The sequence below is a fragment of the Ammodytes marinus genome (assembly GCF_949987685.1).
Source record: "Ammodytes marinus genome assembly, chromosome: 9".
Lineage (NCBI taxonomy): Eukaryota > Metazoa > Chordata > Actinopteri > Uranoscopiformes > Ammodytidae > Ammodytes > Ammodytes marinus.
Genome location: NC_137213.1, coordinates 4,883,699 through 4,902,366, shown reverse-complemented (window position 1 = coordinate 4,902,366; position 18,668 = coordinate 4,883,699). Strand labels below are relative to the sequence as shown.

Here is an 18,668-nt window from a genome sequence, read left to right as displayed (position 1 = left end):
TCGACTGTAGGGAACGTTGTCAGGAAATGGAAGGACACAGGCACAGTGGCAGTTAAACCCAGGCATGGCAGACCAAGAAAAAAACAGGAGCGGCATAGGTGGAGGATTGTGAGAATGGTTGCACACAACCCACAGATCACCTTCAAAGACCTGCAAGAACATCTGGCTGCAGATTGTGTATCTGTACATCGTTCAACAATTCAGCGCAATTTGCACCAAAACATCTGCTTTTTATAAAGACCAAATAACTTAATTTTTGTCTCATCAGTCCAAAGCATTTTCTTCCAATATGAAGCTGGCTTGTCTAAATGAGCTTTTGCATACTCCATGCAACTGTATCTGTGGCTTGGGCGCAGAAAGGGCTTCCTTCTCATCACCTGGCCATACAGATGTTTTGGTGCAAATTGCACTGATTTGTTGAACCATGTACAGATACACAATCTGCAGCCAGATGTTCTTGCAGGTCTTTGGAGGTGATATTTGGGTTGTGTGCAACCATTCTCACAATCCGCCGCATATGCCGCTCTTGTACTTTTCTTGGTCTGCTAGACCTGGGTTTAACTGCAACTGTGCCTGTGTCCTTCCATTCCCTGACAACGTTCCTTACAGTAGAAATTGACAATTGAAACCTTTGGGAAAGTTTCTTGTAGCCTTCCCCTAAACCATGATAATGAATAATCTTTGTTTTTAAGATCTTTTGGGAGCAGTTTTGATGATCCCATTCTGTCTCACTTCAGCAGAGAGTCAAAGAGAAGTGCAACTTGCATTTAGGCACCTACAATACATTTTCTCATGATTAAACAGACATTTCTATGAGGTTCAAGGCTTAACAACATAATCCAACCAACTTTGTGTTTAAGTTCATCAGTTTTACATGCTGTTACAGGCATTAAAATCAACAAAACCACAAGGGTACCCACATTTTTGCACAGCCAGTTTTTCACATTTTATTTTATTTCATACAACCAAATACTGCTTTTCAAAAAATCTTTGTTTGGAAAACATCCCAGTACTTAGCTGTTCCTGGTAAATTAAAGACATACCACTTTTATATTTTTTTGTGAAAGCAGAGTCAATTATAATGCCGGCTGAGAGGGGTTCCCAAACTTTTGCATATGATTGTATGTTTCCCCTGTCTATCCACTGTTAATACATTAACACTGTATCATCAATCTCAGTTTATATTTATTTGGTGTAAATTAGGGGTGAATTATGCTCTTAGGAACAGGGGATAGGCTGTCCTCTTAAGGGTTTAATAACATTGTGAAATCGGGAATTTTAGAATATTGTTGTTATTTTCTTGTGAATTACTCAATATACTTTTTTTTTTCATTATGTCGAGAAATGTCCAAAATGCTATTGGAGTTAGTGGGGCATTCATGTGTTTTCAGTATACTACAATTGTAGGGAAGTATGGGGATTGGAACGCAGGGCAAGATTCTTGGCGAGCATGTGGACCTCTAGTGGCAGACTTAAAGCTACAGTGTGTAACTTGTTCATATAAATGGATGTCAGTTACATCTAAGCCGTCAGTCTGCCCCAGGGCCGCTGTGGCTACTCTCGTAGTTTACCACCGCCGGTATGACTGTGTGTGAACGAATTGAACCTAGAACCATGTACGCGCTTTGAGTCCTTAGGGAATAAAGCGCTATATAAATCCTATCAATTATTATTATTAATTAAGCCATTGCCAAACTAGTTGACGCAAAGTTGATTAAGCCTATCAGCTCCACAAAACTCTCTGTGTTTCTCAGTATGGGAGATACTGGCGCAGGTAGAGCCCAATAAATGTTTCAGTTGTTGATTCTACTGCTAAGAAAAAACCTGGACGTAGAGCAGAGGGAATAAAATCCATGTGTGATCAGCGAAGGCTTACCTCATGTAAATGCGCCAACAGTGTTATTGTAATTCCTCGGAATTCCTCATGGGGGGCGACAGAAGTTACGCACTATAGCTTTAACAGACCTGCCCCACTCAAACGATCATTTGTGCTCTCAGTCAGTTATTAAAGGATTTATTCATGATCCTATCCTAGGCAGATTTGGACATAGCGGACATGTTGGACACTCCTCTGGACTCCCCGGACACTGACATGGAAGTCCTCTCCTCTGGCGCCCTGTCTCGACAATACTCTCGCGACGCGGCCACTTCCACCGTGAGCATCCAGGGCTCAGGGAACCACTACCACGCCTGTGCCTCAGACGAGTACGATGATGTGGGCTTTGACCCGTCCATCCTCCCCCCTCCAGACCCCTGGATAGACAGTGTGACGGACGACTCACTGGATGTCAACTTCAACAGCGCTTCCATCCTGGAGGTATGTGAGAGCCTATTCACTAAGAACTGCTGCAGGGATGTTCAAGACAAAGTATTGCAGTAGCCATGTTAGAAACACTCTTCTTGTCCAATAGTTCATTCCAGTCAATCACTACTTATTCCATGCTAACATAACGCTAAGCTATTGTTAAAGGTGGACAGAGATTCTGGAGAATGTTTGTTGACAAAATCACTCTTCAGTGTATAAATCCTCATAATCTGCTTCTTGTCTGTACTGTGAATCTAGTGTCAATACACAGCCTAGGCTCTGTAAACTGGTATTCAAACAAAGGGAATGTAAACAATGAGGCCCCCTCCTAGCATGTAAACATGACAGGTTACAGAGTCTAGGCTGTGTATGAACAGGCTGAAGCTTTTTTTTTTTCCAGCGCCCACACAGTAGGGACAAGAAGCAGATTGTGAGGAGAAAAATGTGATTTTGTCAAAAAACGTTCTCCAGAATCCCTTACCCCTCCCACCCCCCCCCCCCCCCCCCCTTTAAAGCTGCACTAAGGGTTAGTTGGCCATCAAATCTAAATTGGCTCTAGCAGGTGTGTTTCTACGTGTGGTGAAAGTCTGTCTATTTGAATGTCAGGCGGTGCAGCGGTCAGTGTGTCAGAGAGACGGCCGCTGGTTTCTGAAGCTGCTGCAGGCTGAGACCGACCGGCTGGAGGGCTGGTGTCGACAGATGGAGCTTGACCAGCGAGAGAATGACCTGCCTGAAGACAGTAGGTTATGTGTGTGTGTGTGTGTGTGTGTTTGCGTTTGTGTGTGTTTGTGTGTGCGTGTACGTGTACGCGTACGTGTGCGCGTGTGTGTGTGTGCGTGTGCGTGTTTGTGTTTGTGTGCGGGAGTGTACGTGTGTGTTTGTGTGTGTTTGTCAATATTCAAAACTATTTATGTAACTATCTAAAATCATTTGTTTATAAGGAATCATTTGTTTGCTCTTAAATATGTAGTCCTATTAGTGTGCCTTAACCCATTGATGACGGCTGCTGCGCGATGCCACATTGTATCTCCCGCCTGATGCTGCGTTGCGCAGCATTGTTACTTTATCTAATTTTCATGGCGTGCGCAACATAGAATGCACTGTCATTGGTTCAAATACACATGAGGTGGGTTTTGTTGATTTTTTAAGACCACGTGACCACCCAAAAAATGTGTGGTTTGCCGAAAATCACGCCAATCAAAAAATTTATAAATAAATAAATAATAATAAAAAATACGCCAGCTGTGTCAGCGATAGTGTATTACAGAACAGTTAGTGGCGTTCGGAGCTCAGAATCTAGGTCTACTATAGGCTACTGACGAAAATCACACAACACATTGCATCTATTTATTAACAATATTTATGAATTTAGGCTATATTTTGCTGCTCCAACTCAAATTCAGCCCAGCCAGGCGATAGTTAAGTTTCAGTTTCGTTTTCATCTCCGTGGTATACAGCCGTTTGGACCAGCTGATCGGCTGCTGACAGCAGGAGTCAGTCTGCGTTTCAGTTGTACTGGAAAGTTGGATTTATGGTGCCAGTGATAACTATTTTCTCCTTCATATACCTGTCTATCTTTATCCCTCCACTGCACACTGAGTCACTACTATCCATGCTAAAAGGAAGCAGGATTATAACCTCGTTTAGCACATTATTTTTAAATATTTTATATTATTTATTCTTTTTTTTCTCCCCCATCTAATTTTGACGATTTTTAGAAAAATGTGTTGGTTTGAAAGCGCTAAGGGAGCATGTTCAAATAAAACCTGTGAACCTTAACTTTTAAATGTATTTTATTTCATGTTTCTATGTGCTACACAGGCTTAGATATTAAGGTTTTGGTAGACTTTACAATTCATACTATTTTTTCAGAAAACCCTCAGGCATTAAGGACATGCATCTTAGATTGCCATAATCATCAATGGGTTAATGTGTCTTAAAGGTGGGGTAAACTATTCTGGAGAATGATTGTAGACAAATCACTTTTTGTTCAAATCAGTGAATATCTCCTCACAATCTGCTACCTAATATAAACCAATTTGGAGCCGCTTTGTTTGCATTACCTTTGTTTACAGAGCCTAGGCTGTTTATGAACACTTGATTTTTTTTCCAGCGCACACACAGTACGGAAAGGAAGCAGATTGTGAGGAGGTGTTCACGGATTTTGACAAAAAGTGATTTGTCAACAAACGTTCTCCAGAATCACTGACTCCACCTTTAATATAAGAGAACTCCTTAGTATAGTCATGGAATATTTTCAGATTTTTTGGCTAATCTGGGAATACATTCCTTACCACTAGATCTCTTCACCAATGTGTTTATAAAGGTGTCTGGTACTCTCATGGATTTTCCTAGGGGAGTTGAATATCAACTTTATAAGATGTGTTATAACTTATTATACACCTTTACAAACACATTGGTGAAGAAAGCTTGTGGGAAGGAATTTATTCCCAGATGTTCACAATATGCCATCAATAGTAAGCCAGAAAGTAAAATGTAGATTTTCTCAAGAACAGTTGGTTAGCCTCTTGTTAAACTGTGTGTCTGTGCCTGTAGTTGTGGGGAAGATGAGGGGAGCGGTAGGGAGTGCTCAGCTCCTCATATCCCACAAGTTCCAACAGTTCAGGGAGCTGTGTGAGGAGAATCTGGTGAGTGGCAAACCATCACACTCACACACTCAATCAATCATTTATAACAACAATCGTTCACCTCTCATTTTCTGTGTTATAGTCTTTTGAACAAAATTATGATTTGATCTGCGAACATATTCACGTATCCTAACTCTGAGGTCTTTGCCAAAACATTCAGTATTTTAAAATAAAATGTAAACAGTTCGGTCTAAGTGTAACATGCAGTTAATTAGAATGATCACTGTGTCGTAGCAACCAATACTAATTTCAAGGTGCTACTGTGATTATTGTAGAATAGAAATAAACACATTATATTAAAAGAATGGTTCGACATCTTTATTTTTTAAGTTTTTGCCTCACTTTCCGGCTCAAGAAAAGGCCAAAGACCCTGTTCCTGTAACATGTGTCTGCATGTTTGATCTAGAAATGAGCAAAGGTCGCTCCTGGTTAGCTTAGCATCACTCAATGCTCCTGCGTGCTTGTTGGGATTTGTTTATTTACCATGTCGTGTTTCGCTTTATACGTTCTACACTTTATGTCATTTGAGAATCACATACACACTGGAAGAAAAGCAGGAAGTGCCTGTGACGGTCACATATGTATTTGGTTCTAAAATGACATAAAGTGTAAAAAAGTATAGAGCGTAACATATAAACCAGTCCCAGCAAGCACACAGTTAAGAGATATTGTAAAGTTTATCTTTTGACCTGCTCCCCTTGACTACCAGTGTTTGAGCTAAGCTAACCTGGATGAGCTAAGCTAACCTGGATGAGCGACCTTTGCCCATTTCTATATCAGAAATGCATGCACAGTTACAGGTACGGTTTCTGTCACCTTTGCGAGAGAGTGAGGCAACAAAAAAACAACTTTAAAGTGTTGAACTATTCCTTTAACATTAAATGATAGTGTAAAAGTATTCTGTTCTTCCCTGCGGTGGTTGCTATACTATTCCTTCTCCTCCTTTCTCACTGTGATAGAACCTGAAGGCCCAGTCCCGGCCCGTTGCCTCAGACCTGGCTGGCTTTTGGGACATGCTTCAGCTGTCCATTGAGAATGTCAGCCTCAAGTTTGATGAGCTCCACCAGCTCCGAGCCAACAACTGGAGAGCCCTGGAGCCGCCGGAGAGGAAGGTACGCACACAGAAAACAACACTCCATCTGCATGGAAGCGCCAGATGTTGTGCCAGTTCCTTCATTTCATGGCTATGAGCAATGTGTTATGTCTTTGGCAACGTTGCATTACTTGTGTTGTGCCTATGGTCCACCCAAAGGGACATTGCTTTTGTGTCAGAGATTTTTTTCCCAATGTGATTTACTCCTAAAATTAAACAGTCTACATATATTTTCCCCATCTTCTACTCAGGGCAAAGGGTTAGTTACGGTTAGGTGAACACACATTTCCTTAGTCTGGTAACTATTCAGCAGGCTCAACAGAAACCCACTGTTCCTGATCAGAAGTTTAGCTTAAGATGAGCATATGTATTTACACCCATGTGGTTCAGATTGCTCTTAAAACACAAAAGACATTTCTATAATGAGAATAGTTTGTAGGGGCTCTTACATAAATAGGGGTATGTCCTATCACAGGGCACTTTATAAGCTCCAATTGTTTTAACTACAAGACTCATGCTCTGAACCTAATATATACTATAAGAAGTACCCTACAAATCTTTATTAGCCCATAATGAGTGTGTATTCACAGCCGAGGCTCCTGGATGAAAGCTTTCTATGCTTTGTTTGACATGCCCACCGACAACAAAATATACTACGGTGAATTCTTGTTGTCCAAATAAAGAAAACGCTTCTATTAATGCAAATGGAATATCAATACATGACCATGACAGAAGTAAAGGAAGCCTTGCAGAATCACTCAGTGTTTTTCTCCCATGGTGCAGTAGTGCATGGTTGTCTGACTTGGTCTCTATGGCGATACAGATATGGATATCTGTCAATCATTTTTTCAGATGCCTGGTCTGTCTTTCAGCAGTGTGTGGAACATTGTGTTTATTGATTCAGCTGGCTTCCTCATTTGCTCTCATTATTATATATTTTTTTCTTTCCCTGTGTTTTTTTGTGTTGACAGTGAAGGCATAACTGCTATACCAACAGCACCACCACCAGCACAGGGCCTTGACCCCTCTGGGCTTCCGTCCATCCATCCTGTCTGTGTCCACGCGTCCATGCTTTCCTTCTACCTCTCCTTCCTTCCTTGCTTCATCCTCCTGCTGCCGCCTCACCATGTCTACTGTTTAAGAAAGGATCCCCATGTTTCCTGGGGTCCACACTTGACATACCATTCATGCACATTGCATCATAGACATTTCAATACAAAATTATGCATGAAATCACAACAATATATGCGCAACACATATGCGCTGACATACATACACATGCATATACTGTATATATACTCTCACACACACACACACACACACACACACACCTATAAATAAGAGTATGAGTTACATTCAGTAACCATCATATTATAAATACCCTACAATTGAAAAACCTTTTTGCACAGAACGAACATTTCATAGAAAAATACCTATAAACAAAAATCGGAACACTTTGAAACGGTGTAAGAATCATACAAGAGACTTACCCAGTAGCTTTCCAGTATTGTCTGGCTTTATGTTGTGTGTGCTTTTAGCTCTCTGTCCACATAGATGAAGTGGAGTGAACATGGCTAATTATCCTTCCCCACTAATACATTTCTAAGTATGGAGCACACTGTTTACACTGCAGTTGTAGGTTGAGGAGATAAAAGTGAAAACTGAATTTTAGAAGCTACATCCTGAGCAGTTAAGTCAGAAAGCTTTAAAATGTGCATGACTGAAAAACAGACATACATGTGTGTGTCAAAGCTTAGCTAATTGCTAAATGGACCCTCTGTTTTTGGTATCACATCAAAGGCACATACACACACATACACAACCATATACACACATACATTACATACACACATACACACACACACACACATACACACACACCAACAAACATAAGCCCCTTTTACACAGCCAGTGAAAGCCGGGAAAATGTCGGCCTTTCCGCCCTTCGCCCTGCTGTGTAAATGGTACCGTTGCAGAACAATTCGTTACTACTTCCGAGGTAGCAAAATTGCTGACACAATCTGTTGCGCCTCTCTGTCTAAATGCGTCTGCTTGTTGTTGCGGAACAGGGGCGAGTTTGACGCTCCATAGCCTACGTTCTAAACATGCGACCATGTTAGCAGTTGAAGGACGATGGATAGTTAAGCAAATATCACATGAGGGAGTAATGTACCGTGCTTTTCGGCCTATAAGCCGCGACTTTTTCCCCGTTTTTCGACCCTGTTATTACACAGCACAGTATATATTCTGTAGCTTCTAGGCATGGGCGTTAGTAATCGAGTACTCGAGTAGGCTACTCCTCGTTTCAAATGATCTCGATTGGTGGATGAGGAAAATTGTTTTTTTGTTTTTTTTAGTGTTTGTAGCCTTTAGGCCGGCCGGCGGGCCGCCCCTATTTTAAAATGTTATATACTAGTACAAAACGGCACAAAACGGATGTAAAGTTTAACAAAATTAAATATTTTGATCCAAGTTAAATAAACTAAGCGTTGTGTCAAACAGAAACCGCAAATAACTGCCACCTCCGTGCAGCGCAGCCAGTGTGTGGTCTCCACAGCACCGCGGAGCTGAATGCGGTGCTGGAAAACTTGGAAAGTCACGTAAAGAAGCCAGGCTGACTTCGGGCACATTCGAGCAAACGATAAGAAGCCTTTATTATGGAATATAGGATTGAGATTCAAAAGCCGACCGGTGTAACGTTCCGTTAACGAGGAATTAGTCGCGGTAATTAGTCACGGACAGGAGTGAGCATTACGCGGTTGGATATACAACTACTACTTCTACTGCTTTGGTGAGTTATTTAGCCTATCTATGTGTTTAAATTGTAGGACAATAATTTTATTGTATTTGCTGCCCTTCTTATTTTAAATGTCTATTTTGATTGTTAGCCAACTACAGCCCATGCTTTTTTTCTCTCTCTTTTTTCTCTCTCCACCGCATACCTACTCGATCGGTTTAAATTGTGGCCCGCTTATTTAATTACTTTCAGTTAGGAAAATGTGTTTTAAACTTGTGGAAAATAAACCCTTAATATCATATGGCAACTGTGACTGTTTGACATAAGCATTGAGCGCTTTATTGCGGTCAACCGTTGTTCTGTAGACAGATGCGTTGCGTTCTAAAAATAGAAAAAAGTTTAACGAGGAATCGATTGATCCTCGAGGAATGCAAGCGATCACACGAGTAGCGAAAACACTCGTGTCCATCCCTAGTAGCTACTATTGCACAAAATGGTAACACTTACGTACGTTATGCAAATATGCAACTTGTTTGTTGAAATATTAATAAATGGGAGCTTCCTCAAGCAGCCATCTCTTTCCCGACAATCCCCTCTGTGCACAAACTCTTACATATGGTAATTAAACATTATAACACCTGCAGCTTATTGTCCAGTGCGGCTTATAGTACGGAAAGTACGGTAAATGTGTTTAACATTAACTGACCACGGCTGGCTGATGTCCCGTAAAAATCACCAAAGAAAGTGAACAGCGTATAATCTACCTGGTTATAAGGCCCGCTGCTCAATCCAAACCCCCACGCTTCATTTTCCAGAGTTTACGAGTATTTCTACACAGGGGAAATTATTCAATGAATTGGAAAAGCTATAGGCTAGGCTAAGCTAGGCTGTGACCGGATCGCCACTGCTATTATTATTCTGATGTCTGAGCGTATATCCACACTTTATTTCTGTCTACAGTAACGTGACTTCACACACACTGTGTGTGTGTGTGTGTGTCTGTATATGGCAGAGCGCTGCCCTCACAAAGAGACTCGCTCACAGCCACACAAAGAAACACACACACAAACACACACACACACACACAGGTGAAGCTCGTAAGTGAACTGTCCCAGTGATGTTGGACTCAGTGCGAGGGCGAGATCAACCGGCACATCATGGGGACAGTAAGGGTGTATTCACACTGGGAAAGTCCGCTAGTGCACTTGCTTTGGTCCAGACCAAATAGAGTTTTGATTTTTTTTGTTTGGTGTGGTCCACTTTCATATTGCCCCTTTTGCAAGTGAACCAGCATTACGAAGCAAAACCACACGTGATCTGAGGTCATTCATTCATTGGACAGACATTCTGGGGTGGAGAGAAACAGGAAGCACGAAGTTTAAACTGCGAAATATATATCATTGATATAATATGGGGCTAAAAATAATAAAAGGGCCTACATCTAACCTATAAATAAAGAGGAAAAACATCAAATTATTGTTGTTTCATATGGTCATAATGTGTAGCCTTATGTCAATGCCACGTTATGTGGCTTGTAGCCTACGATGTGAAACATCATTTTTACTGTATTTTTGGTGCTGGATGCGCGTCACGCGAGAAGAATAGGCTCAAGCTGACACTCAGCTGATTAAGCTGTGTATCAGCTGGGTCGGCGCAGTTCAGCTCCAAACTGACACGGGGATAGTATTGACGGTCCCGTACATGGGAAGCAAAATAAAAACACACACTTCTTGCGCAGCGTGAACCTGTTGGCACTGTGCGAGAGACGCTCCCCTCTCCTTCATCTGATCGCTGAACACATTCAGCATTTATATTGTTCTGGGCTCCCGGTCAAACCACAACTAATCTTCCTAATAATGGTGACAACAACACTTTCCCATAATGTGAAGCTGACGGCTATTTATTAAAAAAGAAAAGAAAGAAAAGGCACAGTGCCTCCTGCATTTGGGTCGGATCGAGTCCGAACAAATTCACACCACAAACGAACTGCAGCAGAGTGCGTTTGGAAACGCATCGAGACTACCTCTTCAGCTGGGTCTCGGAGCGTTTGTTTGGTCCGCACCCGAGTGCGATTGCTGTATTCACACCTGCCTGAAAGATGCGCACCGAAGGCAGAAGTGCATCTGAGTTCGTTTCAACCGAACTAAACACGGCATGTGTGAATACACCCTAAAAGACGGCCCTCTTACTGCAAGCTCCAGCACTTCTGCTCTCAATTCACCGGCCAGTGTTGTTGTTGTAAAGCAGCTGACCGGCGCGGCGCTAAATGTTTACGTCACCTGACGCTGCTTTCAGGCACCCCTCTTTCATTCCAGAATGTGTAACGCTGTGTAAATTGGCACACTGATGTGCCAGCAAAGCGGCATATTGACGTACCGTCATTCCGTCAATATGCCGCAATCTCTGTGTAAAAGGGGCTACTGACAAACACACATGCAGAAACACACACATCTGTCCTTTTTCCTGAAATGTTCTCCCCTTTCCCCTTCACCCCTCCCGTCCTGATCAGGAGAGGAGGCTGCCCCCTGCTGTGCCTCTGAAGCCTCCCAAAGTCCCCCCCAACCCCCTAGCCCGCCAGCGCCCCCCCCTGGCCCGCGACCGCTCCCTGGAGAGTGCAGAGAAGCAGCGGCAGGAGGCCAGGAAGCGCCTGCTGGCCGCCAAGAGGGCTGCCTCCGTACGGCAGAACTCTGCCACAGAGAGCGCAGACAGCATCGAGATCTACATCCCCGAGGCTCAGACCAGGCTATGAGGACACACACACACACACACACACACACACACACACACACACACACACACACACACACACACACACACACACACCATACACAACAAAAAAGCAGAAACACAAAAATGTATGGTTGTCCACACCAAGGCTTAGTGTTAAGGGTGTAACCGAATATGATTTGGATGTGCAATGGGGCTGTTCCATTCAAACTGATAAAAGAAAACATTACTATTGGTAACACTTTACAATAAGGGTACATAAATGACAAGTTAATTAATGCTTTGTTAATGCTATAAACTGCTACTAACTTATGCTTAGTTATAACGGTTAGTTTATGCTTGCTTAGGATGAGCTATCCTTCGTTAACCAATTCTAAGTTAAGCATTAACTAAGCATAACAGTTAGTGTTTATTAAGTATTACCTTAGAATTCATATACGGCTAGTTAATGATGAGTTACTGTGTTACCTTAGTATTTTTTCCAGTAATAATCTTCCTTAGTCATAAGTGCTAAAATGCACAGACATCATACATAATTTGCTACATTTAGCCTAATTCACTCTTTGCAGTGGAGAAATGCTGCTGTCACCTATTTGTTTCATTTTCAGAGAAGGATTTTGGTGGTGGGTTTGGGTTAAAGTGTCACTATAGTTAAAACAAGTGACTGTGCTTGTTGGATCATCAAACAGCATTATAAAAACCAAAATCACGCTCCCTAAGATGACTGGGGTTTACACATTTTCAACTGCTAGATAAGCCTTTGACTTTAGACATGGTCGTATGAGCTACATTGTTTGAAGCACAACTCTTTAGGATTGTAGGTCTCTGTGAAATGACACAAAGCATGTACCTGTACATGCACAGTGATGGACAACCATACACACACAAACAAACAGACAGACACTCATTAGTAAACACACAATCATTAACTCTTGTCATGGGAACACTTGACATGCACACTGGTTTACGCACACACAGACACACACACACACACACTGAACACATGTGCACTCATGGAATCCTTTCAGGTCTTGTGTCTGTGTGGACACTCCAGGCTGTTGTAATATCCAAACAGTGTCTTTCTCTTCCGTCTGGAACAGAGAACGCCATGATCACTGTTGAGCAAACATTGTCCTCTGTGTCTCCGCACACCACCGACTCTTTATTCAACTCAATGTCATTGTAAAAACAAAAATAATAGTTTTAATATCAGTATTCAAAGTTAAATTCTGTTATTTAACAAACTAACATGTATTTTCATATCGTTGGACATCATTAGTTTTGGTTGCTGATCCAAATTTTACCGTAATAATTGTATTAATGGGTCACAGGGAATCCACAGGTGGCGACACTAATCAAGAGCCATCGATTTTTCTGAATCAGTCATCCACAGTGAAGATTGGGAATTTGTTTTTAAAAACGTTCTGATGGGCTTATTGCGTTGCCCTTCTGTCATTTAGCCATTACACTTTTGATGACCAAAACTACCAAAATAAAAGTGAAGTTATAAATAAACAGAATTTTATTTTGAACCCTGCTTTTGTAACTTAGACAAGAAGCCATGGATTTCAATCTAAAGGTCCACTACTTTCAGAGGCACTATGCTATATAGCAGAAACAATGCTGAATAATGTTGGGATGATTTGAATGAGGTGTTTGTATGATCACCACATGCTCACATACTATCTTCCTCAAAATTCACATCTGGACATTCAAAAGGTGATTTGTCTTTAACAGGGTACATTGACACTTAAGCAATACTCAGTGGAACAACGTGACTTTTATGGAAGTGCTCAAACTATGTTACACAAGATGGTATATAATGAACAAGATGGAATGAGTCTGTATCCAATATGCAGTGTATTCATCTCATGGCGCCTCTCCTACTCTAGTTGTGCAACTAACAAAGCTTCACTTGTTTTTCTGATTTTAAAGATGTTCCAATGCAGTTTTTTCTAGATGCTACAGTGAGCTACGATAACATTTAAATGCTGCTAGATGGGCAAATATCAAGGCTGAGTTTTTTATTTGTGTGTATACAGCCATCAGAATATTTTGGACACAAATGCCTAATCTAATCCTTTGTGACTAGCATTCCTTAATTAATGGCGATTTTGCCTAATGATGAGATCTACATTGTTAATCTGCACTGTATTTTTGACCAATTCTGAAATCTTACAACAACAACAACAAAAAACATCACCAGATAGTATGATAATGTGGCCTGACATTATCTGCTGTACATTATATCCCTTTGTCTACAGTGCTGTAATACTATTAGCTTTGGGCTCCGCGTGTGATTGAGAGTTAAACTGAATGCTTTTGACTGAGGGCCTAGTTAAATCAACCAATGGCAAAAAGTTGACATTCCTTAATGGGAATACATGCATTGGTACAGGTTCAACCTAGCCATTTTACAGGGGTTGCCATGTGGAGTCTATACCGAACATAAAAGACCTCTTTCAACTTTAGACCAATCCTCTGAGCTAAGGAAAGCTATCGTATCTTTGTAACAGGTTTACACAGTCTTAAACTCTTCTGTATTTTAGTATGTAGTGTAGTAAAAAGAATGAGTGTGTGATTTGGAACACAGGGATAGAGTATTTGTTCTACATAGCCACATGGAGCTTAGAGGCTAGACATATTCAGAACCAATTGGCTGTTCTGTGTTCTAGGTAAATTGACCTTGTCCAAAAAGATGAGATATTTAGAATAGGAATGAAGTTGCAATTCATGTCTCAAGGTGTTTGAGTGACTCTGGTTCAGTAGGAGTAATAGTAAACTCCACAATAGCTTTCATTACTATGAATTAGGTTCTTCCATACTTATATTTAGTATGAAAGAAACAAAAATGAGAATATGGCTGGATGACACAAATACAAGTATTTTTATTACAAATAAAAAACTGAAATATTTCAGTTTTACAAATTAGCTTGAACTGTCACAGCAACAAGACAAGCGGATAATATATACATATATATATATATATATATATACACATAGCCTACATATATATTTATCTAATGTATTGATTATTTAAAACATGGTATTTATTAATTCAATAACTACACATTCCATACAGGATACATATGGAGCAATAAAGGTATATTTTATTAGTATTCTTAGGATGGTCTTTAATGTAGTTATCTAAATCAGACAATCCATGAGCTACAAATAAATGAGATAAGATACATTTCTACTTGAAATTTAATTTAAACGTCTGGGTTTTTATTTTCTAATTTGGTGGTTAGGCCACCTACCCAGACCTGATTTGTTTAGTATTATTATAATGGTTAGTTAAAGTCCTACTTCACCGGTTGGAATATGAAGGTGTATTGAACTCGGAGATCCTATTTAGTATAAATGTGCAAAAAAAATTGAAATCGGATCATCTTAGCCTGAGAAAAGGCAGAAAGAGTGTTTTATGGTCTCACTGTCTAACCCTACCTTTTCCTTACTGTGACATCACAGTAAGGGTTAGAATTAACAGGACAGCTGGGCCAAGGGAAGACTGAGGGAAGAAAAACCTCATTCATTATATTATAATAGTTATTTTATAATGATAGAACGCTGGTTCCGTATGGGTGAAGTATTCCTTTAAGCTATACACAACTGAACTTAATATCAGAGTATTGATTTTGTTACTATAATCAAACACAATTGTAAAGCATATTCTAGATTCTGCATGTATTTTGAAATAATCCAGCCATATTCTCATTTCTGCTACTGTCACATTAAAGGGCCACTCCAGCAACTTCCCACTCGGCCTGTTAGAAGACTTGTTAAATGTCTTGAATGACTTACACCAACTGTGACGTGTTTGGAGTGATCGCAACTTTGGTTTGAAGATCAAAAAAGCTTTTGTTTCAAACTGGAGGTGTTGAGTTTGAAAAGGTGTCCCTCTACTTTCAAGTTGCATGCTGGGAAATGTAGGATACAGCACTTTTGTAGCTGATCCTCAATAAAAGGACTAAAAAGGACGGTGTTTCTCTAGTTTTGACCATTAATTTTTAGCTGTCAGTCCCTCAGATTGTATGCAAGTGCAATAATAATTTGCTGGAGTATTCCTTTAATACAAAGAAGTGGAAAACAAGCATATAAAAAGCTATGTCCGACATAAAGCTTTCTCTATCTGCTAGACTTTTGGGGACTTCCTGACTAGAGTGCTGACGTGCCATAAAAAGACATTCCAAATCCATCCGGGTTTCATGTTGCATAGACCTGCTGACAAAAGAACATGTTTGGGGCCAGAATGATTTTCATATAGAGCCACTTTCATGCTGTTTTTGTGTGATGATAATGCCATTTATCTACTACAATTAATGCCAACATATATTGTGATGACCTCTTATATACTGTAACTGCCATTTATTTTTCCAGAGGAACAGTATGGTATAATCAAAAGTAGGATCCAAAGGATTCTACACACTTATTTATGATGACGATGATGATGTGCTGTTGATGAAAGTATTCTATATTTATTTTATTTTGTAAAGATTAGCTGTGTGTGTGTGTGTGTGTGAGTGTGTGTGTGTGTGTATTTTGTGTCATTTTGTACAGGAGCAAATTACCTCTGTGTTTGAATTATGATGACAGTGAGCCATATTCAATGTGAAATCCCCTTCTTATCAAAAGGAAAGGGCCATACATCTTTTTACCATTTATTGATTTATTGAATCATTTCCAATTTTCCAGTAGCAAGCTTACTCTGTGTGTGTGTGTGTGTGTGTGCGTGTGTGTGTGTGTGTGTGTGTGTGTGGGTGGGTGGGTGTGTGAGAGAGAGAGAGAGAGAGAGACATGCATAGTGTCTGCTAGGGAATGGACAAACCTTGAAGCAGTGGTCAAAAGTGAACATTTTGACCACTGCTTGAACATTGAAACCAAACGGTAGAATATAAGATCAAAGCTGCCAATATAAAATCTTAATCAAACCCAATGTATTTTATTTGTGTGGGAAATCCTTTGATTAAATAACTATAAATGTACTCCAGAGGGGATCAACAATTAATGAATAAAATGCATAATTAACTTTACAAATTGGTGAAAACTGTGAAAAAGCTATTGCAAACCACACTTAAATTTGCTGAGGTTGTATTGACCCCATAGAAGCATACATTTTGACATTTACATTTTTTTCAAATGGAAAACTGGAATTAAATGATAAATGATTAAGTTATTTTTTTTTATTGGCAGTCCTGGACTGTCTTAGAGGACAACCTTGGATGTAATGCTACAGAAAACCCATTGTAATTCCAACCAACGGTGTGCTTGAGCTGGCATTATTGTCTGCTCTTTTTTTTCTCCTCAGGAACAGATGGGAAATGTAGTTTATAAAATCAGGGTCTCCCATGGTGGTCAGTTACTCACACTGTGTGTTTGCGATTCATTTGTATAATGACCATAATGGAATATGCACTGTGTGTGTGTGTGTGTGTGTGTGTGTGTGTGTGTGTGTGTGTGTGTGTGTGTGTGTGTGTGTGTGTGTGAGAGAGAGAGGTATCTCTAAAGTGCTTCCTGAGTCCCTTGTTCTGTATGTCGGGCCTTTTCCTCAGTATACGGTCTAGTAGCCTCATAGCGTCATTGTGTAGATTCTCTCCACTCATATAGCTCACACTGATCTCTTGTGTTTGTACTGGGAATCTTTTAAAGGGTGTTTCATGACGCATGCAGACACAAGTTTAGTCATTAGTAATACTTAAAGATCTATATCTCAGTAGACAACATGTATTTGGTTTTATTTATGCTCTTATTTATGATTTTTTTTTTAAGTATGACATTCCTTTAAAGTGCTATGTCATACTCTTCTGATCTTATATTGTATTGTTATGAGATGATTATATGTCCAAACTATTGATGAACCCGTAATAAAATGATCTATCAACTCTTCTACCATGAGGGATGTCTATATCGATTGCTGTGTATGCTTTGTATGGAGTCCATTAGATTGAATGGTCTTCTGTAAATGTAAAAATAATAATAACGAAAATAAAAAAGACATTCCTGCACACAAGTTTGCATTTAAAACGTTTATTAAATGAGTATATTAAACCATTTTCTACTATTAAACTATGTGATAACTAAAACACATATGTGATATGATAACCTATAAATATGTTCAGTTGAAAAGGAACAGTAGTTGTTTCCATTTGAATTATATTTTCGAAGCAAAAAGTCTGAACAGTAATATGGCATTATTTGTCAGTTAAATCTTTCTTACTTTTATATTTTAAACGTGTCAATTATTTACAGTTCAAATAGATTTGATTAAATTATTATATTATATTATTTAAAACCCTGGATTTCCATATCCACCTCAGACAAAAAGTTCCTCATCAGCCAAGAAATGTTCTGAACATATTCATGCTTTTTTTGAATGACCCAAATGCCTTTCCTCTACTACCAATATCAAAGTTTAACATTATTAGCTCTACAAACCGCTAAACCGAGTCGGTTGTTGGTTTGACTTTACGGTGTGATACTAAGTACAACCTATAGGGGCTGATGCTGCTGCATGAGCTTATCATTTCATAATTGCAACATACAATGAAATATTTGATATTAAAATGATAACTGACATTTATGGATAATTTAGAGTGGGGAGTTTTGACCTATCTTCGTGTCTGACTGACACGACTACAACAGTCTGATTTTCACCTTTTGGCAACTGAAAAAAAAGATAGATCTATCAGCCCTTTATCTGGATGTCTTCAATCTAACACAATGTGGTCACAATGAATCCTGGTTTATTTTTGTATGGTTAATTTGCTCTTGTTTAAACTATCCATTTGAATTTAAATAGTTGGAACTTAGGCAGACTTTAAAACATCAGTATAGAGTTGGTGTGGTAGTGATGGCACACAATGCCTACTGTATCCGAGTGTGACCATGTGACCACACGATGTCGCCAAAGCACTGATGTTAAACAGCCCTCCTATGCTGCTGCATTACACTGAATGTCCTCCAGAGGGCATGCATGAGAGACAGACGCATTCACACTGTATGACTGTTCAGCAGTCAATAACCCTGAGGTCCAATACCCATACTTCCATACTATTTAGTATGCCAGAAAATGATTTAGGATGTCCCAATACATGCACGTCAATTGTAGTATGCTGAAAATAAAAAAATGCCCCACTAATTCCAATAGCATTTTGCAGT

General features: G+C 39.9%; 1 protein-coding gene across 1 annotated transcript in view; it reads left to right on the top strand.

Moving 5' to 3' along the window:
* LOC307254949 (disks large-associated protein 1-like) overlaps positions 1–11,532 on the top strand; it is a gene marked incomplete at its 3' end in the record, with an annotated part of 121,185 nt that extends 109,653 nt beyond the window's left edge. Inside the window, exons 11-15 of the mRNA XM_080033522.1 lie at positions 2,036–2,317; positions 2,912–3,044; positions 4,862–4,953; positions 5,913–6,065; positions 11,293–11,532. Of these exons, the coding sequence (XP_079889648.1) occupies positions 2,036–2,317; positions 2,912–3,044; positions 4,862–4,953; positions 5,913–6,065; positions 11,293–11,532 (900 nt within the window). The remainder of the gene's footprint in view (positions 1–2,035; positions 2,318–2,911; positions 3,045–4,861; positions 4,954–5,912; positions 6,066–11,292) is intronic.
* Between the last annotated feature and the right edge of the window lie 7,136 nt (positions 11,533–18,668).